This window comes from Gracilinanus agilis, chromosome 2, assembly GCF_016433145.1.
Source record: "Gracilinanus agilis isolate LMUSP501 chromosome 2, AgileGrace, whole genome shotgun sequence".
Lineage (NCBI taxonomy): Eukaryota > Metazoa > Chordata > Mammalia > Didelphimorphia > Didelphidae > Gracilinanus > Gracilinanus agilis.
In genome coordinates, this window is record NC_058131.1 from 306,977,720 (window position 1) to 306,995,016 (window position 17,297).

The window sequence follows — 17,297 nt, forward strand, 5'->3', positions numbered from 1 at the left end:
GCATGGGCAGGTATCGGTTTACATATATCTTCCATAGAGAAAGAACAATGGAAGTTGGGGGGGATGCTGAATTTAAATAAATATTTAATTCATGAAAATTATCTTATATGTTTTAAAATGCTATTTAAGGCTATTTTTATTCTCTAGAAAGCGCTTATTATAGGTAAATTACACGTTTTACTACCCGAGCGTTAGGCTTGCCATTAGTACAAATTTAAGGCACTGCAAAGGCCAGTAGATAATGTTAATTTCAAATACAGAAACTAAATATATTTTGCACCTTTTTATTACTCATTTTCTTTTACATTTTATCGACTACTTTTTATCTTAACTATATGTCTTTACATGCTGCAATCATAATGTACTGTAATGGTATTAATATTTTATAGAATCTGTATTTATAGTTCTTTATTTAGAAACAATGCAGTCGGTCTGCAGATCTTTGAATCCTTCTGGAATGGTGCCCTCCAAATAATGATAAATTACTTGTGCAGTATGCCATTTGCTAATTATATCCATGATTTACTGCAGAGCAAGACTTAAATCATTCATTTCAGTCTTGCGTAACACTGCCATAAAATTTTTAGGTTTAAAAATGGTTTCCATGTGTATAATTTAAACAAATTTCTGAGCTATTGTATACACAAAATATTGCAACCATCCATTTGTTACATACTTTGTCTTTTTAAACTTCTACTTTTAATGATCACTGTGGTTGAAATTATTATGCTTAATTTTCATAATCATAGCTTTTAAATCTACAGCAGTTTTCACATGTTAGATAAAGAAAAAGATAGCTAATTGTGTGTAGATAGTATGTCATTCCTGAATAGTCCCAACTGGTACAAAATCATTAAAAAAGCTTAAGACTACGAATTATTCTTCTATTAAAAAACAGTTGTTCTATAGCTAATTATTACTTTGAGCTGCTTTGTTTCAAAGAACAAATGTTGATCCTTCCATCCCTGCTCCACACACCGAAATGCAATAAACATATATGTTCTTTCTTTTATCTCTTGTACTCCAATCTGCAGGTGAGAAACCCTACAAATGCCCCCATTGTGATTATGCTGGTACTCAGTCTGCATCCTTAAAGTACCACTTAGAACGACACCATCGGGAACGACAAAATGGTGCCGGGCCACTCTCTGGGCAGCCTCCAAACCAGGATCATAAAGACGAGACAACAAGCAAAGCATCTCTGTTTATCAGGCCGGACATTCTGAGGGGAGCTTTCAAGGGTCTCCCAGGAATTGATTTCAGAGGTGGAACTGTCTCTCAGCAGTGGACATCAGGAATGCTTTCATCTGGGGACCATTCAGGGCAGGCTGTAGGCATATCTTCTGAGACTTCTTCAGAGACTCTCAAGGGCTCTGACCTACCTTCCAAAGGTACACACTTTTCTGAAATTGGACGGGCCTATCAGAGCATCGTAGGCAATGGGGTCAACTTCCAAGGCTCTCTGCAAGCCTTCATGGACAGTTTTGTCTTGAGCTCTTTGAAGAAGGAGAAGGAAGTGAAGGACAAGGCCCTATCAGATCCACTTTCCATGAAAGTCCATGGACCAGATGGTGAGGAAAAAAATAGTGGAAAATCCTCCCAGAGGAAATCAGAGAAATCTCAGTATGAACCCCTGGATTTGTCCGTAAGGCCAGATGCAGCTTCTCTCCCAGGTTCCTCCGTGACTGTTCAAGATAACATCGCATGGCATGGCTGCTTGTTTTGTTCCTTTACAACTTCATCAATGGAATTGATGGCCCTTCATCTCCAGGCCAATCACTTAGGCAAAACTAGACGCAAAGACAGTGCTTTGGTAGCTACAGGAAATGGCAAGGACCAAGCGAGGGATGTGAGCAAAATTGGCTTGCTCCCTTCTACAGTACAATCTAGCAAAGAGGTGGGAATTTCCAATGTGATTAGCCACCTAGACTCGACTTCTGAGAAGATGGCCCAAGGTCATGGCAAAGAGACTTTGGGAGAACAAAAGAACTCTGCCTGGTCTGGACATATGGACCCACCATTTTGCAACTTCACTTCAGACTTCTACAAACAATTTGGTGTTTACCCAGGAGTCATGGGTTCAGGAGCTTCCTGTGCTACCAGTGAGCCTGATGGAAAAGTGCAGCTTGAAGATGACTCAACGATCCTACTCCCTGAGTCTGTGAACAAAAATGCTACTGATGACCTATCAGATATCGCCTCATCTGAAGACATGGAATCTTCCAAGGAGGAAAACAATGAAGAGGAGGATATTGAGACAGAACCCGAAATAATGAGCAAACCACTATCTGTCCTTAACAAGGATAGCAGCAACGATGGAGGAGACAGCCTCCCCAACACGGTTGCCTCCCAGCCAGCCCAAGGACTTGTCTCACCTTTGACCCAAACGTCCGAGAAGCAGTGGCATGGCCCAAATCTTCTTCCATCCCACGACACCTCCACAGGGGTGATGAAAGCAGAACAGATCCCAGGGCCGCAGGTCCTAGAGAAGCAGATGAACATGTTGTCAGTCCTAAGAGCCTATAGCTCTGAAGGCTTAGCAGCCTTTAATGGACTTTCGAGTAGCACAGCAAGTAGTGGATGTGTCAAGAGACCAGACTTGTGTGGTAAGTTTTAGAATCCTCTTTCTTGAGTTCCTTTCTCAAAAGATGAGTGCCAAATGGTGCATTAAAAACAAACAGACAAATAAATAAATAAATAGGGCAAAATGTTCATTATAGAATTTGGAATTAAACATAGTAACGCTGTATGTGCAATTTAGACAATCATGCAATGACTCCATTTTTAAAAAAAGACATTTTTGAAATCATACTGTTTTCCTATTTGTGTCATCCAAGTCTAGAGAACCTGTGTGAGGGACACGGAGAAGGGGACCCACAGTATTGACTGCACATGTTTTTAACCATATTTTGGAGGAAAAAACAGTTTATATAACAATAATAATGATAACAATAATAAAAAAGACATAACTTGAAAACTTTTTAGTATTTCAAATTCTCTGTCAGACTCCTAAGAGAAATTCTCAATGCTTTGCTAAGCCAACCTTGCTTTCTTAAACCTTTCTTCATGTTGACTTAGAAGATACTAAAATCACCTAACACTAACCAAAATCCAGACCAAGTGACTGCCTGGGCCTCTCTCTAATTAGGGAGTCAGGATTTAAGGCTTTTGTGATTCAGTTTGAGGAAAGCAGAAGGCAGTGGTCTTTAATTATCCAGGGCTTAGATTATTGTCTGTTGGCAGTTCTAACAGGGGCTATATGGCAGTGAGTTGCCTGATTAGGAGTGTTCCTACAGGTAACTTAAAGGCTGTGATCCCATTTATCCCTGATTATTCCTATATAAGCTAGCCTTTAAACTGGCATTACACATTACACTTACACTTCCTCATAAAGCATAGTTGCCCCATGGTGGTTTTTTTTTCTTTGTTTTGTTTTTAAACAAAGTTGGAGCCATCTGGATGGATATAAAATTGGGGGAAAGCAGGATGGAGGAAACAGGCTATTCTGCAAGCATAGGTATCCTCAGCTCTAAGTAGTTCTGTGAAAAAAACACTTCTCAGACCCTACTTAGTCCCTTTGCAACTACTTGTCCAGTCCAAGAAAATAAACTAATGGAGGAAAAAGAGACGATGGCAAGTGTTGTAGTGTCTATAATCTAGAAATGGATTTTGACTGCAATTTTTCTTTTTCTGATTTAAAAAAAAATTAAAGGGAATCTTTCCATCAGAGAGAACTTCTGGCCACAGGAGGCTGCTTCCTATCATCAAGTAGCAGGCTACAGGAAGCAGTAGTCTGGCTGCATAAATTGAATTGATGTATTGCTCCTTTCCCTCCCCTTCCCTAATTCACTGAGAAAGGAATCGGGTAGTCAGAAATTTTTTTTTGAATTGTCAAAAATCACTAAATGGATTTCTGACAGCTCAAAAAAATATTGACAGTTCCTTATGCCACATGATTCACAAAGCCCCATTAGCCATACCCCCAGATCTATTTTTAGCCAAATACAATTCATTACTTTTTGAAGTTGTTAAAAAAATTATTTAAAAGGGGGGAAAAAGGAAAGGAGTTAAATGGTGCTTCTCAAGAAGAAAAGGAAAAATTGGACTGACTTTTAAGTGTTCTATTTTTTTTTTAAAGTTTGAGATTGGGGCTTTTTTTTAAAGTCTATTTTCAGTTCTTTTAACTACCTACATAGGACCATAGTTACTGCCAGGAATCCATGCATCAGAAAAGATCAAAAACTGGCATGTTAGTAAGCTCATTATTATTGAAATGAGCTCATATTACCCCTATTAATTTTTCCATCTTCCTATCAATGCAGCAGGAAGACTGCCTGCCTTTGATGAAGCCCGCCCAATGGTATCCTATTTAACTGGAGGCACGGGGGGCTGGGGAGCACAGCTCAACAACATTAGAGAGTCTGTTCCATTTTGTAAGCTATTTCCACTGAAGCTGCAATGTGAGTCCTCCCCACTTCCCTCCCAAAATAGAAGCTCACAACTCCCAGCTGACATTTCCATTGGTATGTACAAAAAACAGTTCTTAATCAAGCCCTCAGCCATTGTAGTATAGCAGCCATGATGCGTGCCTACCCGTCTCCACCAAGAAGAGATCAATGCTGCTAAACTTGCAAACTTCATGGGAATACCTCACTCTTATTCCATTTCCCCCCCATTATGGGTACCATGTCTGTCTTCTCCTGTCCCATAGTCTGAGTTCACCTTAAAACAATTTTTCTGTATCTCTACTGGATGGGATAGCTAAATAGGAAGCTTGCCTTCCCATTGGCTTGTCTTCCACTCCTTACTCTGAAATCTCCTTATTGGTCCTTCAGAGTCTGCTTTATAGAAGTCCACAGGGAACAAACACAATTGTCTTCATCTCTGATCATTAACAAGTTCTAAGTACAGGACATCTATGAATGCCTGGGAGAAAGAGGCAAAAACATAACAAAACAAAAACAGACAAACAAAAAACAGCAGCCTTTTTACTCAAACTCTCTCTGTAGTTTGCTTTTCTGCCCTGACTTTTCATAGAACACATTTGATTGTTCCAAGAAGCCAACACACATGCACATATTGCTCCTCGACATTCTAAATGTAATTAACATTAACACTGTAATTAAATGTCCTTGGGTGATCATTTCCCTCTACCTCTCTGTCCTGACCCTAGATAGAGAGGTATTTCAAAGTTAGGTCTGTCTAAATCCCAACTTCATTCAAGTCACAGGTTAAAGTCTAAAATGGTATCTCTGCACTCAAATCGAAATAGAGTAATAAATCTATGATTGAAATAATTCAAGTGAAAGCTGAAATTCAGAGAAAAAAAGATGACCTAAAGGCCCTAAAATAAATCCCCCCCATAAGTTTGCATACGTAGAACCATGTTTGTAGGAGTGAGGTTACCTGTTTTTGTGTTTGGGAGTTTTGTCGTTATTTTTTTCCTAAAGGGAACCTCTGTTTTCTTGGTCTTAGAGAAACATATGGAAGAGATATCTCATAGTTAACCCAGCAGATAGTAGTCAGCTCATCAAAAAGTTCAACAGAACACCTAATATTTCCCAGTAGATAGAATCTCATATAATTCTGAGAACCTGTAAGTTGTTAAATAGTACCTATGCTTAGACCATGTTTGATATCTTAAGACAAATTTCTCATACCCGAAGTCTTATTATTTTTTTTTTACTAGATCTATGATTTTGTTTATGTAGGCATTAACTATCTCAAACAATGCAAATCAGCAGCTGCTCTGTGATTTAGTCTTAGAGGAAGTACTCAGGGGTTAACTAACTTATCTGGTATCACCCAGCTGGCATATGAAAAGGTGGGGTATGAACTTAGGGTCTGAAGCCCAGTCTCTATTACTTCACATCTAACTTTATTTGAGTATTACCTAATATCTTCCAAATAATGGACCTGGGAGGCAATGCTAATTTGTACACCTGGAATTGTAAGAATTAAACTAGAAAGAAAGGGGGTGGCAGCATAGTTAGAATGGAGTCAGGAAGGCCTGAGTTCAAGTTCTGCCACTGAAAGAGGTCCTTTGGTTGACTATGTACAAGTTATTTAACTCTCTAATGTCTCATTCAAGTCTACAAGACTATCTAAACAAATTGCTGCTCTTCATTGGTGGAAGGAACTTCCCACACTGATTAATTCAGAGGTCTAGAGAAAATAAGTAAATATTTTCAAATAAAAAAAAATTAAGGAAGACAAAGAAACAAATTCGACACTTTCATTGGTGGAGAGTGCAGATTTTTTTTTCATGGTGGCACTTATATAGCCCACGCACTTGGAACTTGTAACACACAAACTTTGATATCAAAGGGCTAGCGTATGAATTTTCAAATATATTATCTTTTCACCCAAGAAATTGTAATTTTAGGATAGCTTGACAGATATAAGATACTTCTGAAGGGTCTGGAGGGACAAATAGCACTATTTGAAGAGCCATTTTAGATGAAGTTGGATGACACAACTTTATTTTGTTAGTATAGGTCAAATCTCCTTACTAGTTAAATCCCATTTTGCCATATTCCACCACCATGAAATAATAAAGAGATTTCCAAGTTCCAGCAGATGGCCTATTGGCTTTGAAGAGAGATCTTTACAAGAGAACTCCAGTATCAGCAAAAAATTTGAATGTGCCCTTGAAGCTTTCTGTGAGAGGATGTTTGACCTTTACTTAACATTTGGATCAAGACAGAAACCCTACAGCTACTTGTTAGATCAGGACCAGTATTTACACAGTGGGATAGTGACTTGGCCAGAGAACTATATGACTTAAGCAAGAGCTAGAAAGAGAACTTAACTTTCCAAATAGGTGGAACTTGGCCCTGTGCTGTCCAATATTATTTATCAAATAAATCAGTAGATGGCAGAGATGGATGTGTTTAAGGATGACAGAACTAGGAGGGAAAACTAATATGTTGGCTTACAGAATCAGGATGCAAAAAAAGTCTGTCTTTACAATGAGGAGCCACGTATGATATGAAGGTCCATAGTTGAATATGAATTTTCATCAAGCCTGACCTGTGTTAAAAATACCCTATAAATATAGAATTGAAGAGATATAATGAGAAAATAGTTTATAAAATAAAAAAAGTTCAGTGGGCTTCAAACACTGTGCAAGTGAACAATATAACATGGTAGTTTAATACTAATGAAATGATTAGGCTGCACATACAGATGCATAGCGTCCATAACGATGAGGTCCCCATTATATTCTGTTCTATTAGAGCACATCTGGAATAATATGTGCATTTCTGGATACCACATTCAAGATTATTATAGATAAACAGACCCCTTTCGGGAGAAAGGTGTGATGGGATGGTGAGTGAGAAGTTTGGAAATCATGATGTGAAAATTCTTTGAAGGAACAGGGAGTAGAGGCGATTTAAAAAGAAAATGTTTTGCTATCTTCGAGAATTTGGAGGGCTGTCATGGAGGACAAAATTATTAAATTTGTTTTACATAATTCTCAGATCATTGATCTGAAGTTGCTGAGGCAGATCCTGGCTCCATGTAAGGAAAGACTTCCTCTCCATTAGAGGATACCCCAAAGTGGAATGAGCTGATTCAGAGATTGTAAGTTTCTCAGTACGGCATATCAGATGGAAGGTGGAAAACAACTTATTCGGATGTTGTAGAGTGAACTTTTTAGGTAAGGTAGGAAGAGATGCTCTCAGAGATCCTTTCACAGAGAGATGACCCCTGAGATTCCACAATCTATTTTACACTTCTCTGACACCAAAAGGTTCTCCTGGAGATGCTACGCTAGCCACCAGAAAGGGAATGTGTTATTTTGTATACTCAAATATATCTAGACTTTTCAAAGGCTGGTTGGTATGAGACATGATTGCAGGACACTGAGTTTGTAAATATATTAAAGCACACACTTTATCAGAAAATGCTTCCGTCTCTGGATTATCTGTTTTTGAGGAGATGCCAGGCAATGCCTTGTCCTGAACTTTAGGTACAGAAGTTTAGTTGGTTGCTTGGGGCTTAGGATTGCCACAGTTAGTTGGGTCTCTCTCCTCCTCTGATATCAGACTTAACTTTTGTCCTAATGTAACTTAGGTTTTCCCAGCAAGTCCAAAGCACAGGGTTGATGGAAAACCCCTTAGGGCATGTTGAATAGAAGATAAGTAGACTCACATTTCTCCTGGGTCCTTAGAATCTCCATTATAAAAGGAGACAAAGATGCTGCTCACTTCTCCCTCTACCTCTTTCCAGGAAATCAAGGCATTATATAGGTCAATATATACATATGCTTACATATATACATGTATATGTGGAATTTTACTTATATGTACATGCACATATGCATGTGTGTTGTATATACATGTTTGTCACAAAATCTAGCACTAGTCTGAAAGATAATATACCATTAGATAGTATGTCAAGTCAGGTATTTCAGTACTCAGAAAGACCTAGTGAGAAAGTTAGGCTTAATAATTATTGAAGTTAATAATAACCGCAGAGCTGTTTTTCTATCAATTGCATCCTTTAAACTGTTTTGTAGAAAAGCCATTTCTCTAAAGAATGAGAAAATTGAGAAAAATCCCCCCCCCAAAGGAGCATATTCTCTCCAGTGGGATCTCCTAAAATGGAGGAGATTTGGTTTGAGGTGACTAGGCTATATCATAAGGATTTGGGGGGTGTGTCCCCACTTTAGCTTCTATGCACTAGATGTACAGGGTAGCATATGTCCTTGTGGTTTCCCTCAGGGTCAGGATGAGTACAGGACCCCAGCATGGGCTCACAGCAAGAACGAGCAAGACTGGGCAGTGACTGAAGCAATGAAGTTTCTGTCTACTACAGTGGGGAACAAATAAAAGAGAAAGAAAAGTCACAGAAGAGATACTATATTCTAGAATAAAAGAGCTATGGGGATGATTGAAAATTCATCTAGATCTCCTTTTATTTATAGGTAGAGTAGACAGACATGGGCATCTTTTAGGGTCTCCAAATGCCTACAGTATTTTAAATCTTTAGGGAAGCTATTCCACAGGAACCCTTAATGACCTACTTAGGCTTCACTAATCTTCAGTGTCAGGAAATATCAGCTTCTGTATTCACACCACAGCCAAAAGGCATCACGTTATGGCAGAAAGACCGTTGGGTTAGTATTCAGGGATCTAGATTCATGTCTAGGTTCTATTTCTAATTTGATATGTGACCTAGGGTGACAGTATCTCCTGGCCTCAGCTTCCTCAATTTCTTAAATAGACTTAATAATATCTTACTCTCAACAGAAGAGTATGAGAATGAAATGGGAAAAGAGATATTAAAGTACTTTTTAAAAATTAGCATTGAAATATCAGTAGGCATCATTGTTGGATCCTCTTGAGTTTCCACTCAATTTCAAATGAAGCCATCTCCCCAACTTGGAGAAACGTTCTTGGGTGGAAGGCTAGTACAAAGTAAATCATGTAAGATAGTCAACACATCTCTTAACAGTAATGAGCCTTTTCATCTCTGTAGGCGCATCACTATAACTATAGGACCACTAGGAGCCTTGACAATGGATTAAAAGGAGAGGGATATGTCATATTTCCTCTTTCAAACTGTTTGACCCTAGTGTCCATCAGGCTATGTTATTGATGGCTTGAGATTGGTTTGAGAAAGTTAGTTTTGAAAATAATCCTATTGATTCTATTACGATTACACCAAATTATTAGTATTGCATAATAGCAGTGGAGGTAGGAAAGTAGTAATTATGTGCAGTGAAAAAAGACTCCAATGTAGCTTTTACCAGAAAATGGTGAATTTCTTTTCATAAATTAGAGGCTTTTAGCAGTGATCTGGCAATTGTAAGTGAAAGCACTTAAAAATGATAAAAGGCTAAACAAATACAAGGTACTATCATTTTCTTTGGGGTGATCATTAGAATAATCCTGAGTTCCAGGATGATATAGTAAACATGGACAATTCTGAAGCAGAACATTGGGTAGAATGGGAAGATTGAAATTAAATTGATTATCTGAGATGTCCCAGGCAAAATCAAATAAGTACAACAGAAGTCAATTAAGTCATGACTTTGGGACATATCGGAAGTGTATGGTATAGAACTCTGGCCTTTCTTGAGTGCATGTCAATACTTTGAGAAAGAGCAGTAATGGGTTGAGTTGACTTCAAGACAGGAAAGCCTGAGTCCAAGTCTTGCCCCTGACACATTCTGTCTTATGTGACCCTGAATAAGTCACTTAACCTTTTATGTCTCCAGAGAACTCTTTAAGCCTATGAGTTGGCTATAATAATTGAGAGAATTTCCTCACCAGGTGTTTCTTATGCCAATGAAATCACAGATCTAGTAAAAATAAAAAAGAATATTAATACTTTGATTCATTCTTTTAGTTAGATGGGCCTTTTAGGACCATGGCTGTGCCAAATCCCAAACCTCAGTATATGGAATTGCTTTTGAATGGTACCTATCATGACATCTGTATTTTACAATTTAACTGTTAACTCTAATTAGAGCTGTTGGTGTCAAGTCAACATGGTCACTGGGCCTTGAATTTACACATCCTGGCCCTGGATTAGCTGCAAATGAGGCAAATGGATTCTGCCCCAATATAAGGCAGCTTCTGACTGTTTGGAAGTTTGCTCTCATGCACTCTTTCTCATAAGTCTCACAATACAGCTGGCACGATGGTACCACCTTCCATCTCTAGCTAGAACCCTTACTAAAGGTTGCCCCTTCTTGTCCTTTTTCATTCTTATGGGGATCAGCGAAGATGGCTTTCTCTTCACTTGATCCCCTGACAAGATGCTCAGTTCTGGACAGGATTCAATTTGCTTTCTTCCTCCTTTTGCTTTTTTTTTTATCTCCATTGAGGTAGAGGCAGTATCTTGTTTAGTGAGATTAAACCAAACTCCTATGGCATTTTTTTCTCCTCCTCCTCCTTGATTATTATTATTGTTTTTTAATTAAAAGGGAATGCCACTGGTGTGATGTCGTTTGCACCACAGGATAACAGGACTGTTGTGTGAATCTCATTGTGTTTGCCAAATGGTCCACCAGTCATTTCAGAACAAACAAATGGATGGTGGCTGTAAGTCTGCAAACACTGGTGACATTTAGCTGTGTTTATGTTCCTTTCTTTTTGCTGCATATTTTTGGCTCAAAAAACTACTATCTCAATCCACAGAGTTTCTTAATCTGGAGCAAAGTCTATATAGCTTTAACTGAGGGAAGTAAGTCCTTGGATGCCATCACACCCTCCCACCTAGTAATCAGTCAAGGTTACGGTGAAAGAAGAGGGACATCACCCGTTTTTAGACTCTTTCCATTTTCAAACATCATATCAGAGGAGAGAGGCAGGTGTTTGTTAGAGCCAACATCTCACTGCTTGAGGGAATGCCGACTCTCAGACTAGGCCAGCTCTCCCATACTCATCAGAAAAGATATTTCCCCAGCTCCCTGATAGGGTTGCTTGTCCTTTCTCTCCTTTGTAACTGTTTTTGTTTGTTTGTTTGTTGTTTTTAGTCTTTGCCAACTCCAAATGATGATTTGAATTGAGAGCCCTCTAGATATATGCTGAGTCTTAGCTGCTGAAAGATACTTTTTTTTCTCAGACTCTATTTGTAAAGCCCAGGTTTCATATAAACAGTAATTATCTGCTATTACTTGGATCTGATAGACAGTACCTCTATATCTAATTACCAACCTGCTCTAATAATTCAGCCCATTCTTGCTTTAGCCAGGAATTGAAGGACCAAATTTATAAATATTGCTTTATCATCTCTTACATTAAACAATTAGAAATTGTGGTGTTAGCCTAGCTCTCAAATGTATCTAGCTAGGAATTATTTCAGGATTGTTTAATAAATCTGCCCATTTTCTTGCAGGTAAGTGACCCCCAGTTCTATTCGGTATATCCGGAGTTGCTATTGCCCTCCCATTCTCCTCGATGATTACCTGCAGCTTGTTAATTATGTAAAGCCAAGAGAAGAATGTATACACATATGTGTGTTTAATAAATAATGACTATTGGCACAGGTATGTGTATACACAAGGCACACCAACCTACAATATCTATAACAAATAACCACGGATGGCTAAAAATACTGGCCCATATGTTCATCTATTAGTCATGGATTTTGAAGGATTAGTCACTCAAATTTGAGGGAAAATTCTCAGTAAAAATTTAGGTCCCGAAGGACAAATGCTTGTGAAATGGAGGGCCCCCCCCAATCTGTTTACATGTCCATTCACCTGTGGGAAAACCTAATTTCAGAATAAATACATACACATACATACATATACATACATGCGCAGACACAAAAATACACATACACACACATCCTTGATGGCACTGTACTGCCTCAATCATGCACTCAACAGGATATGTCCACAACAAGTGTGCTCATGTGCGCGTGTCAGTGGGTGTTGCTTGTACATTCACCACAGGTCTCTAAAGATTTGGCCCCAAGATTTTTTTTTTTTTTTTTGCTGCTGCTTGAGTGTCTAATTGTCCTGTATTTTGTAACTCTTTAGAAGAATACAGAAAAGTGCAGTCTTTATCTTTCTTCATATTCTTTAAGCAGTAATATTGCTAGTTTAATATTGTGTCAGGTCCTAATATGAACCAGGAGGAGATGACAGTAGAATTCAGTGAACAGCACCTTGACATCCACAATTTAAAAAATGGTGATTGAAGCGAACTGTGTAAACTTGTACTGGGTTATCGTGTGCTTTGGAATAGAGTATTGTTGAAGTAATTAGAAAATATATTAAGGTTTTCCTGGTAATGAAGGCATGTAAGTTATAATAATTGTAGCTTTCTGAATAAGTGTCAAACTATATCTTTAAATGTGCTGTACGTGGAGTTACAAGTTAGGTCACCTATGAATGGAATGTAAAACAATACAAAAACTGCTTCAATAACTTATCTTGGTATTGCTAATAAAAAAAAAGCTGTGAAACATTAGTGTAGTTTGGAGTCATTATGTTAATTCATTCTACAACCGATCCTTCCCCCTCCTTCCTCTTCGTCCTCCCCGAAGTCCTTGTGCTGGAAGCTTCCACAGGACCTCTGGGCAATGCTTTTTATACCAGCCCTCAGACCGAGCAACCTGTGGCACAAGTGGTTGCCTTTTTCCATCTGTGTATAGACATACTCCATAACCAACCACTCATGAAAATGTGAATGTCAACTGTTCTCCTGATTTGAGAGGGCTTTTTGTACAGTGCTCAATGGGAGTATCTGTATGCATGCATGTGTGTGTGTGTGTGTGTGTGTGTGCCACGAGTGCCTGTGTATGTGGGTGTGTGCTTGTGTGCTTGTGTATGTGTACCTGTGTGAGTTCAGGTTTATCTGTGCGTCTTTCAGGGATGTGTCATGAACCATCTCTACCATGCAGGCTCATGTGAAATGCCTACTCTGGAAACATGGGGCACATAGGCCCAGAGAAAGTAAGGCCTTCCCAATATTGCTGTCCGAGTCCCCTATAAAATAATGCAGAAGCAGAACTGTAACTAGTCATTTTGGCTCCTGGAACCAGGGCAAGCAAAAAAAAAAAAAAAAAAAAAAAAAAAAGAAAGAAAGAAAGAAAAGAAACTGAAACCACACAAAAGAACTAACTTTTATTTCAAATTTATTTGAGCTGACACGGGAGGGAAGAGATCCTGGTTGCATAAGACTTTTTAGAGGGGAGCTCCATATGCAAGATCACCAGCTTCCCTGGGATAGGGACCCCAGACTCTCTGAGGCTGCTGTTTGTAGGCCACAAGGCTTGCAGGCGATGGAGTGGGTGGGAGTTCACCTGAGTTTGACCACAGGGTACAGGAAGGGTACCATCTGGGAATTTCCTATTTTCACTAATTATTTTTGCTAACTCAAGTCTTCGAATCAGTCATATATGTATCTGAATGACTGTGAGTATGATATATCAGTGCCCTCTGAATGTTAGTGCCCTGAAGCAAAGCTCAGTTTGTCCCATTCTAGTTATATCTCTGATCAGAGGAAACTATGTAAGTCAAATCTTTTTATAACAAACATTTTGAAAAGGCTCTTAAAGTCTTAAAATTTGGCAGGATGAGATTATCAAACTATTGGCTGGATCCTGGAAACCACGTTGTTGTGCCCATGTTTGTGATGATGAGATTCAGCCTATCACCCTAAAATTTGGGGGAGATTTTTACCATGAGCCATGTTATGGGACAAACGATCTTAATTATATTTCACCTGCCTCCTAGCTTGGAGAAAAGAGTAGTCAATACCTATTCTTTCTCTTTCTCGGCCTTTATTTCCAATTCTATCTCATCCTAGATAAGAGCTGCTTCTGAGAGAAAGTACCCATACTTCTCCTGTGGAAATTTCAAGTATTGAGGTTTCTTTCCCACCTCTACCTCTGCCCCTAAATACCTACTTACATAGGGGACAGAGCAGGGAGGGGGAGCAGAAACATAGTGGAATTCATTTCCCAGTGACAAATTTCTATTAAAATTGTCAGTTTGAATAACCTGTCAGTACTTTTTATTAATTCCACCTAAACTCCATGAGTCAGGGCCTGACATTTCAGTGCTCTGTGTCACACTGGGAAAAAGCTGTAGTTCAGGCATAGAACAATTACATTGCTGTTGACTAGTTGAAAAATCCCCCATGGTATTTATGATAAAACTGTTCCAGTGATCTAGACCTCAAAGACATAAATATTGTATCGCATGGCCCCTTTCCCACTTCCCATCCCCTGATTGGGATAAATTCTACAAGACTTGAGCCAAATTGGACACCAACAGCTACCCTCTTCAAAATATATATTTTTTTATCTTCAAAAGCAAAGGATGTTATGCAAACCTAGGCGCGAGGAGAGGAAAATATCCCCTTCAGCATACCGTGGAAAGTGTGAATGATCTAAACATTTCCATGAAGGGTAAAGTGGTAGTCATCTTAACAATATGATCAAGGTCCATAATGTTACATCCCAAATTGCAATTAGAAAATTGCACTGGCATCACTAGGGTGGGGGTGAGCTGTGTCAGCACTTACCTGAGGACTCTGTTTAAGTTCTCCAAGGACTTCTCATGGGAGAAACTAATTTTCATTTATATTTTCAAACACTTGATTCCCTTTCTTGGATGATTATATACACACGAGGAAAGAGAGAAGTCGTACTGATTAGGGAAAGTAGTCAGGTGAAGTTCTAATCCTCTGTTTTCTTCTTCTTATGCTGAAGATCACTGATCCAGTCAAGTCAAGACAGCAGGCATTAATTAAATACCTACTAGGTGCTGAGCACTGGGGACACAGAAGGCAAAAGACATAACGGAACCCTGCTTTCAAAGAGCTCATGGTTTAATGGGGAAAACAAAATGCAAAAATTATGTCCAAACAAGAGATAGATAGAGATACATGGATATGTAAATATATGCAAGGATATCCATATACATATGTATCTATGATAAATTGGGAGTCATCACTGAGGGAAGGCACTAAGATTAAAGCAGACTGGGAAATGCTTCTTGTCAAAGGTGGTACTGTAGCCAAGGAAGCCAAGAGGTGGATATGAAGTGGGAGACACTCCCTCCCAAATCCAAGCATTTGGAAAATGCTTGGATTTGGGAGGGAGTGTCTTACATGACAAAGAGCAAGGAGGCGAATGCCATGGAATCACGGAATATATGCAGAGTAAGATATAAGAAGAATGAAAAGGAAACAGGAGAACAGGTTATGAAGGGCTTTAAAAACCAAATAGATGATGCAGCAGACCTACATACCTGCCACTAGGATGACATGATGATTCCACTGGGCTGAGGAACTAAAAATCTCCAGTTTTAATTAAGAAGTACACCATGTTGATGCCACCCAGTCCTCCACCCTGCCAGCATAATGGTGTTGTCAGGACCCCCAAGGAGAGGGATTAAAGGAGAGGAGGCTACGGCTGCCCTCTCAGTGCCATGCATGACTTATTTCTCCACTTCTGGGGAGTTAGGGGGGAAGAAACAAAAATCATTTTCATTGGGCCCTCCTGAGGCCCAGTTTAAGCCCTGACAAATTGCCTTCATGTTCCACTGCTCATGGTTGGACACTTTCCTGATTGTCTTTCTCTCCATTTAGCTCAGCCCCAAAGCACAACTTTTCACACTCCCATTGACCTTTGGTGCCATAAAAGGATTGCCTATGGCTCTAAAGAGCCCAGGATAAATCCCAATGAGGGCTACTTGCTTACTTAGGGTAAAGACAACCCCCAAACATAATCTATGGGAAAGGAAACATCTTCTAGGGTAAAAAAAATCATTTTTCCACCCGTTCACTTTGACAACCAGAAAGCCTCTCCAGAGCCATAAGCAGTTGTCTGAACTATTCTCTCTCCCTTCTTCAAGAACATATAATCCCTCTAATAGCATCTTCAAGCCAGGAAATTCAGGAAATGCTCAGAAGGCGGAAATACAATGGAGTCATTCTCTGGAGGCAACTTCTCAAACTTAGATGAGACTATAGTGGATTCTCATCTTCCTAATTTTATGAAGCCAGCACCAACCACCCTCCACACTTCTCCCTCCTCTCTACCCTCCTCCCTAACTTCTTAGACTCTCTTCGCCACATATGTACACATGCCATGGCACACCAATTCCCGTCTCAGTGGTTGTGCTTCCAAGGAATGTTTCTGTCTACTAGATGAAAAAGAGATATTTTTTTTTCAGTCCTCAATGGAATTGATTTCCTTTTGGCCACCTTGCATGGGAAAAAGAAAATCTATTCCCTATCATCCCATATTCCCTCTCTTGCCCCAAACAACCCATCATCCCAACCCTTCCTTGGCCAAATGGCAATCTACTACCCATGTTAACGTTACTTTTATATTTGAATTTCCACTGTGCCTACTGGGGCATATTTTCCTATAGGCCCTCTCTACCTTGGATGCTTTAAGGGGCTGCATATATTATACCCTTTGTAAGCACAGACTATCCACTGGTTTAAGCCTTGATGAACTGCCACATTTCTTGTTCCACTGCTCATGGTTGAGTGAGGCCTCAACCGAAGCGGAGAAAAGATCCATGTTGTAGAACGGAGAGAAGTCTCGGGGAGGAGGTGTCTGTCTGTGGCTTATGAGGAAAGTCAAGAAATGTGGGGCATTGCACTCTGGAGTTAATGGTAAGAGAGGCTTCTTTCAAACCATTTATTCATTTAACTATGTTGGGAAATATTTCTGCTTTGATGAAATTTAGGTTGTTTCAGGGGGGAAAATGGAGAGTAAATGCTGATGATACCAAACTTTGGGAAATGATTATTGCTCATGCATAGTCACTTCTTTTCAAGGAAATTCCCCAATGATTAAATTATACCTTG

At 39.3% G+C, this 17,297-nt stretch overlaps 1 protein-coding gene across 1 annotated transcript in view; it reads left to right on the top strand.

Annotated features, from left to right (window-relative positions):
- ZNF536 (zinc finger protein 536) overlaps positions 1-17,297 on the top strand; it is a 336,509-nt gene that overhangs the window by 125,377 nt on the left and 193,835 nt on the right. Inside the window, exon 3 of the mRNA XM_044661438.1 lies at positions 1,035-2,606. Within this exon, the coding sequence (XP_044517373.1) occupies positions 1,035-2,606 (1,572 nt within the window). The remainder of the gene's footprint in view (positions 1-1,034; positions 2,607-17,297) is intronic.